The sequence below is a fragment of the Oncorhynchus nerka genome, linkage group LG24 (assembly GCF_034236695.1).
Source record: "Oncorhynchus nerka isolate Pitt River linkage group LG24, Oner_Uvic_2.0, whole genome shotgun sequence".
Taxonomy (NCBI): domain Eukaryota; kingdom Metazoa; phylum Chordata; class Actinopteri; order Salmoniformes; family Salmonidae; genus Oncorhynchus; species Oncorhynchus nerka.
The window spans coordinates 89,761,568-89,778,352 of record NC_088419.1 but is presented as its reverse complement, the minus strand read 5'-3'; the positions used below and the strand labels follow the sequence as shown (position 1 = coordinate 89,778,352).

General features: G+C 48.1%; 1 protein-coding gene across 11 annotated transcripts in view; it reads right to left on the bottom strand.

Moving 5' to 3' along the window:
• LOC115119585 (disks large homolog 1-like) overlaps positions 1–16,785 on the bottom strand; it is a 340,988-nt gene that overhangs the window by 221,477 nt on the left and 102,726 nt on the right. For all 11 annotated transcript variants that reach the window (XM_065009266.1, XM_065009267.1, XM_065009268.1 and 8 more), the window contains one exon: positions 5,725–6,033. In XM_065009266.1, coding sequence (XP_064865338.1) covers positions 5,725–6,033 — 309 coding nt within the window. The remainder of the gene's footprint in view (positions 1–5,724; positions 6,034–16,785) is intronic.

Sequence of the window (16,785 nt, the reverse complement as noted above, 5' to 3'; positions counted from 1 at the left end):
CACATATCCACTGCATGTTATTGTTCCCCTCTAATCAGGGACTGATTTAGACCTGGGACACCTGGTGGGTGCAATTAATTATCAGGGAGAACAGAAAACCAGCAGCACTCTGGCAGCTCGTATGGTCAGAGTTGAAAACCCCTGCTGTAGCCTATACTACGAACGCAACACTAAGAGAAGCCAAAGTTCCCCTGCTGAAGAGAACGCCAAGCTCACAGAGACCATTTAAACTCCACATACAAACACAGACTGATCTCCATGCAAAAATGTTCTTCAAGATGAACAGAGATGATGTGACTGCTGAATGGAAGATGACCGTGACGGCATGAAAAGCCCCCCCCCCCCCCCCAAGTCATGGCGATGCAGAGCTTTGAAAACAGAAACGTGCGTTTGTGCAGCCAGCAAGACGAATGTGTGAGCTGTACGTACATCCCAATGAAAATGCACTACGAGTATCCACACATTCACACATTCCACAACAACCACTTCCTACTAAAACGTTAGTGATACACTTTATAAAACAACAAAACACGCCCAGTAAATATGACACTACACAGTGAGGGTGAACTTTAATGTGTGAGTGTGGAGAGGTATGGCGGTGTGGCGTGTGTCATAAAAGTATGCTGCTGTGTGTACTGTTGTTCTGGCCAGTACATAAGGTCATGAGGGACAGTGCAGTTAGGTGCAGGCTGGCCCAGCCCCCACAGCCCTGAGGGACCGGAGTCCTGGAGAGAAACAAGATGGCTGCTCCATCTGTCAGGGCCTACAGAGCCAAGCAGCCCAATGGGATGCTACTGTGAGGCTACGCAAACACCCCGCACGGGGCACCACCAAAATAACCACACAGAGACACACAGACCACACACTGAACTAACAAACAAAAACACTAGTCACAACAAATCTTTAAAAAGAGTCAAAGGCATCACTGAAAACTGTACTTGGGTTTAGTAAATTAGCTTTATGACTTAGCTCTAGTAAAGAAGTTGCAATATGTCAATGTTCATTGTCTGTGTCAATAGTTAAATACAATTCAGAAGGCAGGGTGGAGCTATTGCCATATTGTCTTTACATATCCAACCCTGTCTGAGCTAATACAGGTCCTAGAGGTGGTCAATATATGATTGGGCCAAAAAATGTAGTTGCAGAGAAGTGGTGTCCTACCAGCTGCAGTGACAAGAATAATCCACTAGGTGGCGGAATAGAGCCATTATGAACAATGACCGTGACATCCCACAAGTTCCATTTAAACTGGTGTACACAACAAGATTTTGGCCTCGATGAAGCTTTCCCAGACAAGCTTTAGAGATCAGAGACTAAATCCCTATGTTGTTGCCTTCCTCGGGGCACACGGCCGCCACGGAAGCTCATTAAATGTGAGCGGGTCAGAGACGCAATCTGAAGGCTACTGATCCCGTCTGAGCAGTCCCAGACGTCCCGATATTTTCTTACATGTTTGATTTTATGGGCACAAAGTCTGCAATCCTCTTGTAGTGTGAGATGGTCAACGACAAGTTCTGAGAACCGTGATTAACAATAGCCAATGAGAGCTCGCCAGAGAATAAGGCAGTGGGTTAATGCTCACTACTATTATGAGTTTGTAGTTGCCTTTAAAAGGTGCAATATACTGGAATCACTCAGTCTAATTTCAGTTTGTGACACAAAACAAGCACTCAGAATGTTCAGAATCATTGTACCATCTAAACCGCTGTGAAATATATTTTATATAACATTGTATTTTCAGCTGTTTGAAGCTGGTGTAAGAAACCGAAAGTAAAAGACGCAACAACAAAAAACCTAAAGGTAAGAACGGGAAGCATAGAAATACTGCCTGTCTTAACCGGTGTACGGTCATCATCCAAGTAAGCCGATTCAAACACCTGATTTTCTGAGTCATCTTTAGAATGACTACGACATGTAAACCGTTTAAATGGGTTTTCCAGGGGAGTATCTGATCGGAACATGTGCCATCGCAATCCTTAGCTCTTTTGAGCGTGTGAAGTGAGTTCAGAAAAACGAAAAGTATTAATCTTAGAAATAGTTTACACAATAAATAAGAATTTGTTCTTAACTGACTTGCCTAGTTAAATAAAGGTTCAATTTAAAAAAAAATACAAACTTTATATGTCCGAACTCAGAATAATGGTTGTTGTGGTAGAATATTAATTTTGATGAGCAATTTTCTGCATTTATCAAAGTCCCATCAGATTGATTTAGCTTGATTTCAGATGTGTCCATGTAAACAGGATTATTAGCTAAACTGTTATTCTCGCAAAGCATGTCAACGTTTAAATCCAACTACTATATTAATCAGATTATTCACACTAATCCTATTATGTACTGTAACCAGACAGCAGGTATGGAGAATCCTCACGAGCCCCCCACGCCACATCGTTTAGTGACCTCACCACAACGTTGGCAAGACAACCAACTACAGGACAGAAATGGTTCCATGTGAGAGGCTCAGCATTGTTAGGACTTTGATGGTCTCGTTGTAGTGTTCACCCAGCATGACTGTAGCCTGTCTGGCTTGAAGACTGATTGAGAAACATCTGAACTGTTCTTAATGTCACATGATTAGTGATCATCTAGAAACAACACGGTAGCACCATATCTAGAGACAACACGGCAGCACCATATCTAGAGACAACACGGCAGCACCATATCTAGAAACAACACGGTAGCACCATATCTAGAAACAACACGGTAGCACCATATCTAGAAACAACACGGTAGCACCATATCTAGAGACAACACTGCAGCACCATATCTAGAAACACGGTAGCACCATATCTAGAGACAACACGGTAGCACCATATCTAGAGACAACACGGTAGCACCATATCTAGAGACAACACGGCAGCACCATATCTAGAAACAACACGGTAGCACCATATCTAGAAACAACACGGCAGCACCATATCTAGAAACAACACGGCAGCACCATATCTAGAAACAACACGGCAGCACCATATCTAGAAACAACACGGTAGCACCATATCTAGAGACAACACGGCAGCACCATATCTAGAAACAACACTGCAGCACCATATCTAGAAACACGGTAGCACCATATCTAGAGACAACACGGTAGCACCATATCTAGAAACAACACGGTAGCACCATATCTAGAGACAACACGGTAGCACCATATCTAGAAACAACACGGCAGCACCATATCTAGAGACAACACGGCAGCACCATATCTAGAGACAACACGGCAGCACCATATCTAGAAACAACACGGCAGCACCATATCTAGAAACACGGCAGCACCATATCTAGAAACAACACGGCAGCACCATATCTAGAAACACGGAAGCACCATATCTAGAAACACGGAAGCACCATATCTAGAAACACGGTAGCACCATATCTAGAAACACGGTAGCACCATATCTAGAAACAACACGGCAGCACCATATCTAGAAACAACACGGCAGCACCATATCTAGAGACAACACGGTAGCACCATATCTAGAAACAACACGGTAGCACCATATCTAGAAACAACACGGTAGCACCATATCTAGAGACAACACGGCAGCACCATATCTAGAAACAACACGGCAGCACCATATCTAGAAACAACACGGCAGCACCATATCTAGAAACACGGTAGCACCATATCTAGAAACACGGTAGCACCATATCTAGAAAAACGGTAGCACCATATCTAGAAACACGGTAGCACCATATCTAGAAACACGGTAGCACCATACACAGAGACAACACGGCAGCACCATATCTAGAAACAACACGGTAGCACCATATCTAGAAACAACACGGTAGCACCATATCTAGAAACAACACGGTAGCACCATACACAGAGACAACACGGCAGCACCATATCTAGAAACAACACGGTAGCACCATATCTAGAAACAACACGGTAGCACCATACACAGAGACAACACGGTAGCACCATATCTAGAAACACGGTAGCACCATATCTAGAAACAACACGGCAGCACCATATCTAGAAACAACACGGCAGCACCATATCTAGAAACAACACGGCAGCACCATCTCTAGAGACAACACGGTAGCACCATATCTAGAAACAACACGGTAGCACCATATCTAGAGACAACACGGTAGCACCATATCTAGAGACAACACGGTAGCACCATATCTAGAGACAACACGGTAGCACCATATCTAGAGACAACACGGTAGCACCATATCTAGAGACAACACGGTAGCACCATATCTAGAGACAACACGGTAGCACCATATCTAGAAACAACACGGCAGCACCATATCTAGAAACAACACGGCAGCACCATCTCTAGAGACAACACGGTAGCACCATATCTAGAGACAACACGGTAGCACCATATCTAGAGACAACACGGCAGCACCATCTCTAGAGACAACACGGCAGCACCATCTCTAGTGACAACACGGCAGCACCATATCTAGAGACAACACGGCAGCACCATACACAGAGACAACACGGTAGCACCATACACAGAGACAACATGGTAGCACCATACAGAGATAACATGGTAACACCATACAGTCTATGGTAAAGACACACGCTAGCCAACTGCTTGTGCGTATCTCTGGTTCTTACCATGGCTATGCCAACATTGAGATATGCAGGCCTTTTGAAACAGCCCTGGAGGAGTTTCTCCTTCTTCCAATGCTTTGTGTGTTGATGCAAGCACTAAAGGGGCTTCTATTATGGTATCGTGTACAAGCGTGTTAAAAGGTAGGTGTATAAATAGGAAAGTATAAAGCAGATAAAGATATTTTTAAAAACAAGTGGAGGGAGGGAGGGAGGGAGGGAGGGAGGGAGGGAGGGAGGGAGGGAGGGAGGGAGGGAGGGGAATATATCAACCGTTCACTTTCATGTGCATGCAACCATATACCGTATGTCTGTCAACACCATGTACCGTATGTGTGTCTGTCAACATCGTGTACCGTATGTTTGTCTGTCAACATCATGTACCGTATGTGTGTCTGTCAACACCATGTACCGTATGTTTGTCTGTGTTAACATCATGTACGTGTTAACATCATGCACCGTATGCTTGTCTGTGTTAACATCATGCACCGTATGCTTGTCTGTGTTAACATCATGCACCGTATGTTTGTCTGTCAACATCATGTACCGTATGTTTGTCTGTGTTAACATCAGGTACCGTATGTTTGTCTGTGTTAACATCATGTACCGTATGTTTGTCTGTGTTAACATCATGCACCGTATGCTTGTCTGTGTTAACACCATGTACCGTATGTTTGTCTGTGTTAACATCATGTACCGTATGTTTGTCTGTGTTAACATCATGCACCGTATGCTTGTCTGTGTTAACATCATGCACCGTATGTTTGTCTGTGTTAACATCATGTACCGTATGTTTGTCTGTGTTAACATCATGCACCGTATGTTTGTCTGTCAACATCATGTACCGTATGTTTGTCTGTGTTAACATCATGCACTGTATGTTTGTCTGTGTTAACATCATGTACCGTATGTTTGTCTGTCAACATCGTGTACCGTATGTTTGTCTGTCAACATCATGTACCGTACGTTTGTCTGTGTTAACATCAGGTACCGTACGTTTGTCTGTGTTAACATCAGGTACCGTACGTTTGTCTGTGTTAACATCATGTACCGTACGTTTGTCTGTCAACACTGTGTACCGTATGTTTGTCTGTGTTATCATGTACCGTATGTTTGTCTGTGTCAACACCATGTACATATATGCAGTGTCCTACCTTCATAGGGGAGATGTGTGCGTGGGAGACATATCCATGGACGTTCTCTATCTGAGACAGGTTTTTCTCCGCTACCTGGACCAGCTCTGGCCGTCCCTCCCCCCTGCCCTCTCTCTCTCCCCTGCTGTGGTGGTACCCGTCCAGGGTTCCTCCTCCATGGTGGCTGCGGAGGGTCCCGTGATGGCTCCCTGGCAGCTCCCGCTCTCTGCCTCTCTCCTCCAGGCTGGGGTAGGGGTGCTGGGGACAGGCCTGAGATGGACCCTGGTCCTGCTGGGGGGTAGAACCATCCTCATCCTGAATCCTGTACTTCTGTAGAGGGAAGAGGGGGGGTTGTTAGTTTTGAGGTCACCGTGGAAGAGGACTAAGCACTTCTCAGAGAGAACTGTCTGAAGACCAAACAGACTGTGTGCCATCACACTGTGTGTGTTTGCGTGTGCGTGCGTGTGAATGTGTTTATGCTATAGTGCGTGTATGTGTGTGTCTAGCTGTAGATCAGGCCAGGTGTTGGCCCGGCGTGGAACTAATAGCTTTAGGAGTGTGTCCCATCGTTCCATGATGATATAGCCACAATAAAAAACAATAACATAATGTTGCTGAGACATACACAGCATGATCACATCTCTCTTCCACTGTGACTCCTGCCTCTGACAACACAGACCCACCCAATCAACCAGCAGAGCACTGCTACAGGGCAGGACGTCAGGACGTTGTTAATCTGGACCACTAGCAGAGCACTGCTACAGGGCTGGACGTCAGGACGTTGTTAATCTGAGCCACTAGCAGAGCACTGCTACAGGGCTGGACGTCAGGACGTTGTTAATCTGAGCCACTAGCAGAGCACTGCTACAGGGCTGGACGTCAGGACGTTGTTAATCTGAGCCACTAGCAGAGCACTGCTACAGGGCTGGACGTCAGGACGTTGTTAATCTGAGCCACTAGCAGAGCACTGCTACAGGGCAGGACGTCAGGACGTTGTTAATCTGAGCCACTAGCAGAGCACTGCTACAGGGCTGGACGTCAGGACGTTGTTAATCTGAGCCACTAGCAGAGCACTGCTACAGGGCAGGACGTCAGGACGTTGTTAATCTGAGCCACTAGCAGAGCACTGCTACAGGGCAGGACGTCAGGACGTTGTTAATCTGAGCCACTAGCAGAGCACTGCTACAGGGCAGGACGTCAGGACGTTGTTAATCTGGGCCACTAGCAGACAGGTTGTGGTACTAATTCAGACCAGATGATTGGACTCTCTGGGCAATCAGTGACATTACCCAATCAATGAACTACCAGGGGGAAACAAACAATATTGCAATTCTTGAGGCAGTGGTTTACTTTGGGAGTGTACTGGACTAGACTGGTTTGAAGAGCCCTGGCCTCCTTTGGGAGTGGACTGGACTGGTTTGAAGAACCCTGGCTTGCTGTGGGAGTGGACTAGACTGGTTTGAAGAACCCTGGCTTGCTGTGGGAGTGGACTGGACTGGTTTGAAGAACCCTGGCTTGCTGTGGGAGTGGACTAGACTGGTTTGAAGAACCCTGGCTTGCGATGGGACTAGACTGGTTTGAAGAACCCTGGATTGCTTAGGGACTGGACTGGTTTGAAGAGCCCAGGCTTGCTGTGGGAGTGGACTGGTTTGAAGAACCCTGGCTTGCTGTGGGAGTGGACTGGACTGGTTTGAAGAACCCTGGCTTGCTGTGGGAGTGGACTAGACTGGTTTGAAGAACCCTGGCTTGCGATGGGACAAGACTGGTTTGAAGAACCCTGGCTTGCTGTGGGAGTGGACTGGTTTGAAGAGCCCTGGCTTGCTGTGGGAGTGGACTAGACTGGTTTGAAGAACCCTGGCTTGCTGTGGGACTAGACTGGTTTGAAGAACCCTGGCTTGCTGTGGGAGTGGACTGGACTGGTTTGAAGAACCCTGGCTTGCTGTGGGACTAGACTGGTTTGAAGAACCCTGGCTTGCTGTGGGAGTGGACTGGTTTGAAGAGCCCTGGCTTGCTGTGGGAGTGGACTGGACTGGTTTGAAGAACCCTGGCTTGCTGTGGGACTAGACTGGTTTGAATAACCCTGGCTTGCTGTGGGAGTGGACTGGACTGGTTTGAAGAACCCTGGCTTGCTGTGGGAGTGGACTGGACTGGTTTGAAGAACCCTGGCTTGCGATGGGACAAGACTGGTTTGAAGAACCCTGGCTTGCTGTGGGAGTGGACTGGTTTGAAGAGCCCTGGCTTGCTGTGGGAGTGGACTAGACTGGTTTGAAGAACCCTGGCTTGCTGTGGGAGTGGACTGGACTGGTTTGAAGAACCCTGGCTTGCTGTGGGACTAGACTGGTTTGAAGAACCCTGGCTTGCTGTGGGAGTGGACTGGACTGGTTTGAAGAACCCTGGCTTGCTGTGGGACTAGACTGGTTTGAAGAACCCTGGCTTGCTGTGAGACTAGACTGGTTTGAAGAACCCTGGCTTGCTGTGGGACTAGACTGGTTTGAAGAACCCTGGCTTGCTGTGGGAGTGGACTGGACTGGTTTGAAGAACCCTGGCTTGCTGTGGGAGTGGACTGGACTGGTTTGAAGAACCCTGGCTTGCTGTGGGAGTGGACTGGACTGGTTTGAAGAACCCTGGCTTGCTGTGGGAGTGGACTGGAAGAGCCGCCGCATCACTTAAGGCATTTAGCTGAAAGAGAAAGAAGGAAGTATTCTAACTCCTGTCTAATGTGAGTCTGCAGGCGTAGCTGAATGAGGACACTGGCTGTCCCCAAGGAGAGAAGAAGAGAGAATATGAGCGCAAAGAGAGGGAGAGAAGAAGAAAAGAGAGAAAAGGTGGAAATGGAGAAAAAGAACACGAGTAGAGAGAGGGAGAATAGAGAGGAGAGGAGGACCTCCTGAAATAAACCTGATGACACAGGTACTGTAGGTGTGTCCTAACAAGACCACACCCTCCCTCTCCTCCCCCTCTCTCTACCTCCCTTTCTCTACCTCCCTCTCTCCCCCTCCCATTCTCTCTCTCCCTCCCTCCCTCCCTCCCTCTCTCCCCCTCCCTTCCTCTCCCCTCCCTCTCTTTCTCTCTCGCTCTCTCCATCCCTCCCTCTCTCTCTCCCTGGGCCATCACACTGACACCAATAGTTCTCCATTGAAACCAGGCTGGGGAGGGTACTGGTGTTGGGCTGCTCAACACACTAACAGTTTCCTCCCTCCCTGTTTTACATCCATCTTTTAACACCTTGGAGAAACATGTGAACAATGTTCCAGGAACATAGAAGAATCAGCAACTCGTGACACACATACAGTCTAATCTAGTCAGTTTACAGCTGCTGTGCCAACTCAGCTGCCAGCCTCAGGGAGTATATGCCACCCCATCTCTCATCACCGGCCATACTGCGGTTTGTCCACTCTGTCTGACCTTTAACCTCCGGACCCCCTCAGAAGGCTGCTCTGGCTTCTTGAGGGTCAAGGGGTCAGCAAAGGGCGATCAACACCAACTGTGCTAGACCGACCACAGTCACAGAGACACAGTTACTGTACAAATTATCTGCGCACAATCAGACCACTTTTGGCAATTTAAAATAAAAAGACGCCGTTAGAGCAAAGAGATGGAGGAAGTAGAAGTATTGTCAGGATTAGCTCCCTGTGTCGACCCGATACAGTTTCCTCTACTCCCGGTCGTGGAAGTCACACAAATAAGACACTAATCTGGTTTAGAGCAGAGGCCCCTGTGTTCACACACACCACAAAGACACAATACAGCCAGGTCTGTCTGTAGTTCTGTATACCTGTATGTCTGTCTGTAGTTCTGTAGGTCTGTCTGTAGGTCTGTCTGTAGTTCTGTAGGTCTGTCTGTAGTTCTGTAGGTCTGTCTGTAGTTTTGTAGGCCTGTCTGTAGTTCTGTAGGCCTGTAGGCCTGTCTGTAGTTCTGTAGGCCTGTCTGTAGTTCTGTAGGCCTGTAGGTCTGTCTGTAGTTCTGTAGGCCTGTCTGTAGTTCTGTAGGCCTGTCTGTAGTTCTGTAGGCCTGTAGGTCTGTCTGTAGTTCTGTAGGCCTGTCTGTAGTTCTGTAGGCCTGTCTGTAGTTCTGTAGGCCTGTCTGTAGTTCTGTAGGCCTGTCTGTAGTTCTGTAGGCCTGTCTGTAGTTCTGTAGGCCTGTCTGTAGTTCTGTAGGTCTGTCGTTCTGTAGGCCTGTCGTTCTGTAGGCCTGTCTGTAGTTCTGTAGGCCTGTCTGTAGTTCTGTAGGTCTGTCTGTAGTTCTGTAGGTCTGTCTGTAGTTCTGTATGCCTGTAGGTCCGTCTGTAGTTCTATATCCCTGTAGATCTGTCTGTAGTTCTATATGCCTGTAGGTCTGTCTGTAGTTCTGTATACATGTAGATCTGTCTGTAGTTCTATATACCTGTAGGTCTGTCTGTAGTTCTGTATGCCTGTAGGTCTGTCTGTAGTTCTATATGCCTGTAGTTCTGTCTGTAGTTCTGTATGCCTGTAAGTCTGTCTGTGATTATGTAGGCCTGTCTGTAGTTCTGTATGCCTGTAGGTCTGTCTGTAGTTCTGTAGGTATGTCTGTGGTTATGTAGGCCTGTCTGTAGTGCTGTATGCCTGTAGGTCTGTCTGTAGTTCTGTAGGTCTGTCTGTAGTTCTGTAGGTCTGTCTGTGGTTATGTAGGCCTGTCTGTAGTGCTGTATGCCTGTAGGTCTGTCTGTAGTTCTGTATGCCTGTAAGTCTGTCTGTACTTCTATATGCCTGTAGTTCTGTAGGTCTGCAGGTCCTGGATGTTAAATGACTTTGAAGATCTAATGGGAATGTGTGTGTGCAGCTGAGCGGTGTACAGTCAAAGTCTCTTGCTCATAGGGTATGCTTCATCTTCATAACAGACAGACTGGTCCTAGTAGCTTTGAGATATTATTTTATTTTGGTTAGATTCCATGGCAGGTTTTAGACTGTACCTCTGTGTGAGTGAGTGAGTGAGTGAGTCCATGTGTGTGTCCCTCTCTCACGGACTAGCGTTACCTCATGGGTCATTTCAGAATGCTCATGGTCAAGGCTAGGATGAGATGAGATGGGGAAAGAGGGGGGGATAACTAGTCAGTTGTACAACTGAATGCCTTCAACTGAAATGTGTCTTCCTCATTTAACCCAACCCCTCTGAATCAGAGAGGTGCGGAGGGCTGCCTTAATCGACATCCATGTCTTTGGCGCCCGGGGAACAGTGCCTTGCTCAGGGGCAGAACGACAGATTTTTACCTCGTCAGCTCGGGGATTCAATCCAGCAATCTTTCGGTTACTGGCCAAACGCTCTAACCACTAGGCTACCTGCTCTAACCACTAGGCTACCTGCTCTAACCACTAGGCTACCTGCTCTAACCACTAGGCTACCTGCTCTAACCACTAGGCTACCTGCTCTAGCCACTAGGCTACCTGCTCTAGCCACTAGGCTACCTGCTCTAGCCACTAGGCTACCTGCTCTAACCACTAGGCTAGGAGATCGGCTGGGATGCTCTCACGGATCTACTCACCAGGGGTGCTGGTGGTGATTGATTCAGCTCTTACTGCCTCTGCCATAGGCCCATACCTACTTTCTCATGACTGAATGAACTGATAAATTAATGAGTTGCAAACTGTGCTCACTTAAAAGTGGAACTGACAGCATCTAAGCAACATGAAATCTTATTAAAATCTGTTCATATACACACCAGGAAGAATTTAAAACATTTTCTGACAAGCGAGCACTTAGATATGGTCATTTTCAGGTGTTCATAAATTCTTAGAGTGTTTGGGAATTAGTCAGGCATTTGTGATAATTCTACAGAAATATAGAGTGGGAGAGCAGCCGCGAGTTTGGACAAGAGAGATGTTTTTATTAGGTTTTATTTACTGCAGTGTAAATAAAACCTAATAAAAACATCTCTCTCATCCAGGACCGGAGTCCACACAGACCGGTGAGCCATAGACCAATCAGAGCTACAGTAGGCCGTAATGCAGACCGGTGAGCCATAGACCAATCAGAGCTACAGTAAGCCTTAATGCAGACCGGTGAGCCATAGACCAATCAGAGCTACAGTAAGCCGTAATGCAGACCGGTGAGCCATAGACCAATCAGAGCTACAGTAAGCCGTAATGCAGACCGGTGAGCCATAGACCAATCAGAGCTACAGTAAGCCTTAATGCAGACCGGTGAGCCATAGACCAATCAGAGCTACAGTAAGCCTTAATGCAGACCGGTGAGCCATAGACCAATCAGAGCTACAGTAGGCCGTAATGCAGACCGGTGAGCCATAGACCAATCAGAGCTACAGTAGGCCGTAATGCAGACCGGTGAGCCATAGACCAATCAGAGCTACAGTAGGCCGTAATGCAGACCGGTGAGCCATAGACCAATCAGAGCTACAGTAGGCCGTAATGCAGACCGGTGAGCCATAGACCAATCAGAGCTACAGTAAGCCGTAATGCAGACCGGTGAGCCATAGACCAATCAGAGCTACAGTAGGCCGTAATGCAGACCGGTGAGCCATAGACCAATCAGAGCTACAGTAGGCCGTAATGCAGACCGGTGAGCCATAGACCAATCAGAGCTACAGTAGGCCGTAATGCAGACCGGTGAGCCATAGACCACTCAGAGCTACAGTAGGCCGTAATGCAGACCGGTGAGCCATAGACCAATCAGAGCTACAGTAAGCCTTAATGCAGACCGGTGAGCCATAGACCAATCAGAGCTACAGTAGGCCGTAATGCAGACCGGTGAGCCATAGACCAATCAGAGCTACAGTAAGCCTTAATGCAGACCGGTGAGCCATAGACCAATCAGAGCTACAGTAGGCCGTAATGCAGACCGGTGAGCCATAGACCAATCAGAGCTACAGTAAGCCGTAATGCAGACCGGTGAGCCATAGACCAATCAGAGCTACAGTAGGCCGTAATGCAGACCGGTGAGCCATAGACCAATCAGAACTACAGTAAGCCTTAATGCAGACCGGTGAGCCATAGACCAATCAGAGCTACAGTAGGCCTTAATGCAGACCGGTGAGCCATAGACCAATCAGAGCTACAGTAGGCCGTAATGCAGACCGGTGAGCCATAGACCAATCAGAGCTACAGTAGGCCGTAATGCAGACCGGTGAGCCATAGACCAATCAGAGCTACAGTAGGCCGTAATGCAGACCGGTGAGCCATAGACCAATCAGAGCTACAGTAAGCCTTAATGCAGACCGGTGAGCCATAGACCAATCAGAGCTACAGTAGGCCGTAATGCAGACCGGTGAGCCATAGACCAATCAGAGCTACAGTAAGCCTTAATGCAGACCGGTGAGCCATAGACCAATCAATCAGAGCTACAGTAGGCCGTAATGCAGACCGGTGAGCCATAGACCAATCAGAGCTACAGTAAGCCTTAATGCAAACCGGTGAGCCATAGACCAATCAGAGCTACAGTAGGCCGTAATGCAGACCGGTGAGCCATAGACCAATCAGAGCTACAGTAGGCCGTAATGCAGACCGGTGAGCCATAGACCAATCAGAGCTACAGTAAGCCTTAATGCAGACCGGTGAGCCATAGACCAATCAGAGCTACAGTAAGCCTTAATGCAAACCGGTGAGCCATAGACCAATCAGAGCTACAGTAGGCCGTAATGCAGACCGGTGAGCCATAGACCAATCAGAGCTACAGTAGGCCGTAATGCAGACCGGTGAGCCATAGACCAATGAGAGCTACAGTAAGCCTTAATGCAAACCGGTGAGCCATAGACCAATCAGAGCTACAGTAGGCCGTAATGCAGACCGGTGAGCCATAGACCAATCAGAGCTACAGTAGGCCTTAATGCAGACCGGTGAGCCATAGACCAATCAGAGCTACAGTAAGCCTTAATGCAGACCGGTGAGCCATAGACCAATCAGAGCTACAGTAGGCCTTAATGCAGACCGGTGAGCCATAGACCAATCAGAGCTACAGTAGGCCTTAATGCAGACCGGTGAGCCATAGACCAATCAGAGCTACAGTAGGCCGTAATGCAAACAAGCCATTTGCCACAACAGGCCTGTCATCATTCACTTTGAACTGGACTGTGTGTTTACAGGCAGTAGGGCCTGTCATCATTCACTATGAACTGGACTGTGTGTTTACAGGCAGTAGGGCCTGTCATCATTCACTATGAACTGGACTGTGTGTTTACAGGCAGTAGGGCCTGTCATCATTCACTTTGAACTGGACTGTGTGTTTACAGGCAGTAGGGCCTGTCATCATTCACTATGAACTGGACTGTGTGTTTACAGGCAGTAGGGCCTGTCATCATTCACTTTGAACTGGACTGTGTGTTTACAGGCAGTTGGGCCTGTCATCATTCACTTTGAACTGGACTGTGTGTTTTACAGGCAGTAGGGCCTGTCATCATTCACTTTGAACTGGACTGTGTGTTTACAGGCAGTAGGGCCCGTCATCATTCACTTTGAACTGGACTGTGTGTTTACAGGCAGTAGGGCCTGTCATCATTCACTTTGAACTGGACTGTGTGTTTTACAGGCAGTAGGGCCTGTCATCATTCACTTTGAACTGGACTGTGTGTTTACAGGCAGTAGGGCCTGTCATCATTCACTTTGAACTGGACTGTGTGTTTACAGGCAGTAGGGCCTGTCATCATTCACTATGAACTGGACTGTGTGTTTACAGGCAGTTGGGCCTGTCATCATTCACTATGAACTGGACTGTGTGTTTACAGGCAGTAGGGCCTGTCATCATTCACTATGAACTGGACTGTGTGTTTACAGGCAGTTGTAATAGTGTGACACCTGAATGGATTTCTGTAAATATATAAATATCCCAGGAGTCCCTCTTACATTTGGGAATGTTACAGTCCTAAAGATCAAACAACCATGAAAAGGTAGGCTCTCTCTCCATCAGTTACGCACATCAACAACCAGATCAACAACTAATGCTAGCCGGAGCAAGATGTGCTAAAACTCTAACGAAGGAACATGAGATTAAACCCTCTCAAACTTTTTCAGATAGTTGGACGTCAAAATTGCACTGACAAACGATGGGGAGTTGTAGCCTACTGGTCCTTCTGCAGCTTGCCTGCCAATGCATGTTTGTCCCAACCAAGCACCCAAGCTAACTGGCTACTTCCAGACACAAATGAGAGAACTCTTGATCATTTTACTCGCCCTAGCAGAGCTGGTTAGGCTGTTTACATGTTATCTAGAGAGAGTTTGTGAGTAACTGTTACTTTTTTTTTGGCCTACATTTACTGCCACCGGTCATATTCGGCGGGTAAATTCATCCGTTACACACAGACCAGAGTGCTCCGAAATCGGAGTAGCTAGCTAGATATCCCGTTTGCTAGCATATCTCGTGCATTTGCAAATTCACTCTGGCTAACAGTAGAGGAAGGTCTTGCTAGATAACCAAATGACACCTGCATCTCTAGCTGTGTATAGCCACCGAAAAACAATGAGGGGAAAAAGTCAGTCACTCACCCACTCCTCCAATGACATGACATCCTCCTAGCAGCTAGCTAGCTTACGTTAGGCTCTGTGTTTTTAGCTTGTGACATAAATATACACTGAACAAAAATATGAAATGCAACATGCAACAATTTAAACCATGGGGGCCTGGGAGGGCATGGGGGCCTGGGAGGGCATGGGGCCTGGGAGGGCATGGGGCCTGGGAGGGCATGGGACCTGGGAGGGCATGGGACCTGGGAGGGCATGGGGCCTGGGAGGGCATGGGGCCTGGGAGGGCATGGGAGGGCCTGGGGCCTGGGAGGGCATAGGGCCTGGGAGGGCATGGGGCCTGGGAGGGCATGGGAGGGCATGGGGCCTGGGAGGGCATGGGGCCTGGGAGGGCATGGGGGCATGGGAGGGCCTGGGAGGGCATGGGGCCTGGGAGGGCATGGGAGGGCCTGGGAGCATGGGAGGGCATGGGGCCTGGGAGGGCATGGGAGGGCATGGGGCCTGGGAGGGCATGGGAGGGCATGGGGCCTGGGAGGGCATGGGAGGGCATGGGGCCTGGGAGGGCCTGGGGGGCCTGGGAGGGCATGGGGCCTGGGAGGGCATGGGAGGGCATGGGGCCTGGGAGGGCCTGGGAGGGCCTGGGAGGGCATGGGGCCTGGGAGGGCCTGGGAGGGCATGGGAGGGCATGGGGCCTGGGAGGGCATGGGGCCTGGGAGGGCATGGGGCCTGGGAGGGCCTGGGAGGGCATGGGGCCTGGGAGGGCATAGGACCACCCACTGGGAGCCAGGACCAGCCAATCAGAATAAGCTTTTCCCCACAAAGGGCTTAATCACCAACAGAAATACTCCTCAGTTTCATCAGCTGTCCGGGTGGCTGGTCTCAGATACCGCAGGTGAAGAAGCAGGGTGTGGTTGTCCTACGCAGGTGTGGTTACACGTGGGCTACAGTTTTGATGTTAGTCGGACGTACAGCCAAATTCTCTAAAACGACTTATGGTAAAAAATAAAATAAAATAGAACATTAAATTCTCTGGCAACAGCTCTGGTGGACATTCCTCGACACAATCCCGTCTCCGAGCGCTACGGACAATTCCTTCAACCTCATGGCTTGATTTTTTGCTCAGACATGCACTGTTAACTGTGGGACATTATATAGACAGGCATGTGCCTTTCCAAATCATGTCCAATCAATTGAATTTACGACAGGTGGAATCTAATCAAGTTGTAGGAACATCAAGGTTGATCAATGGAAACAGGATGCACCTGAGCTCAATGTCGAGTCTCATAGCAAAGGGTATTATGTAAATAAGTTCAGTTTATTTTTAATACATTCGCAAATAAATCGGAAAACCAGTTTTTTCTTTGTCATTATGGGGTATTGTGTGTAGATTGATGAGGGGAAAACCTATTGAATCCATTTTAGAATAAGGCTGTAACGTAACAAAATCTGGAAAAAGTCAAGGGGTCTGAATACTTTCCGAATGCACTATAGGTCTTTAACCGAAAAATACTATATATATATATATGAATGTATGTTATGAATGTACCGTACCGTCTTTGAGAGATTTGATTGACAGAATTTTGCATTTCTGGGCCTTGATGATTTTTACCTGAACAAGGAGTCCCTCATCACCACCACCATTATGCTAGAGATGGCT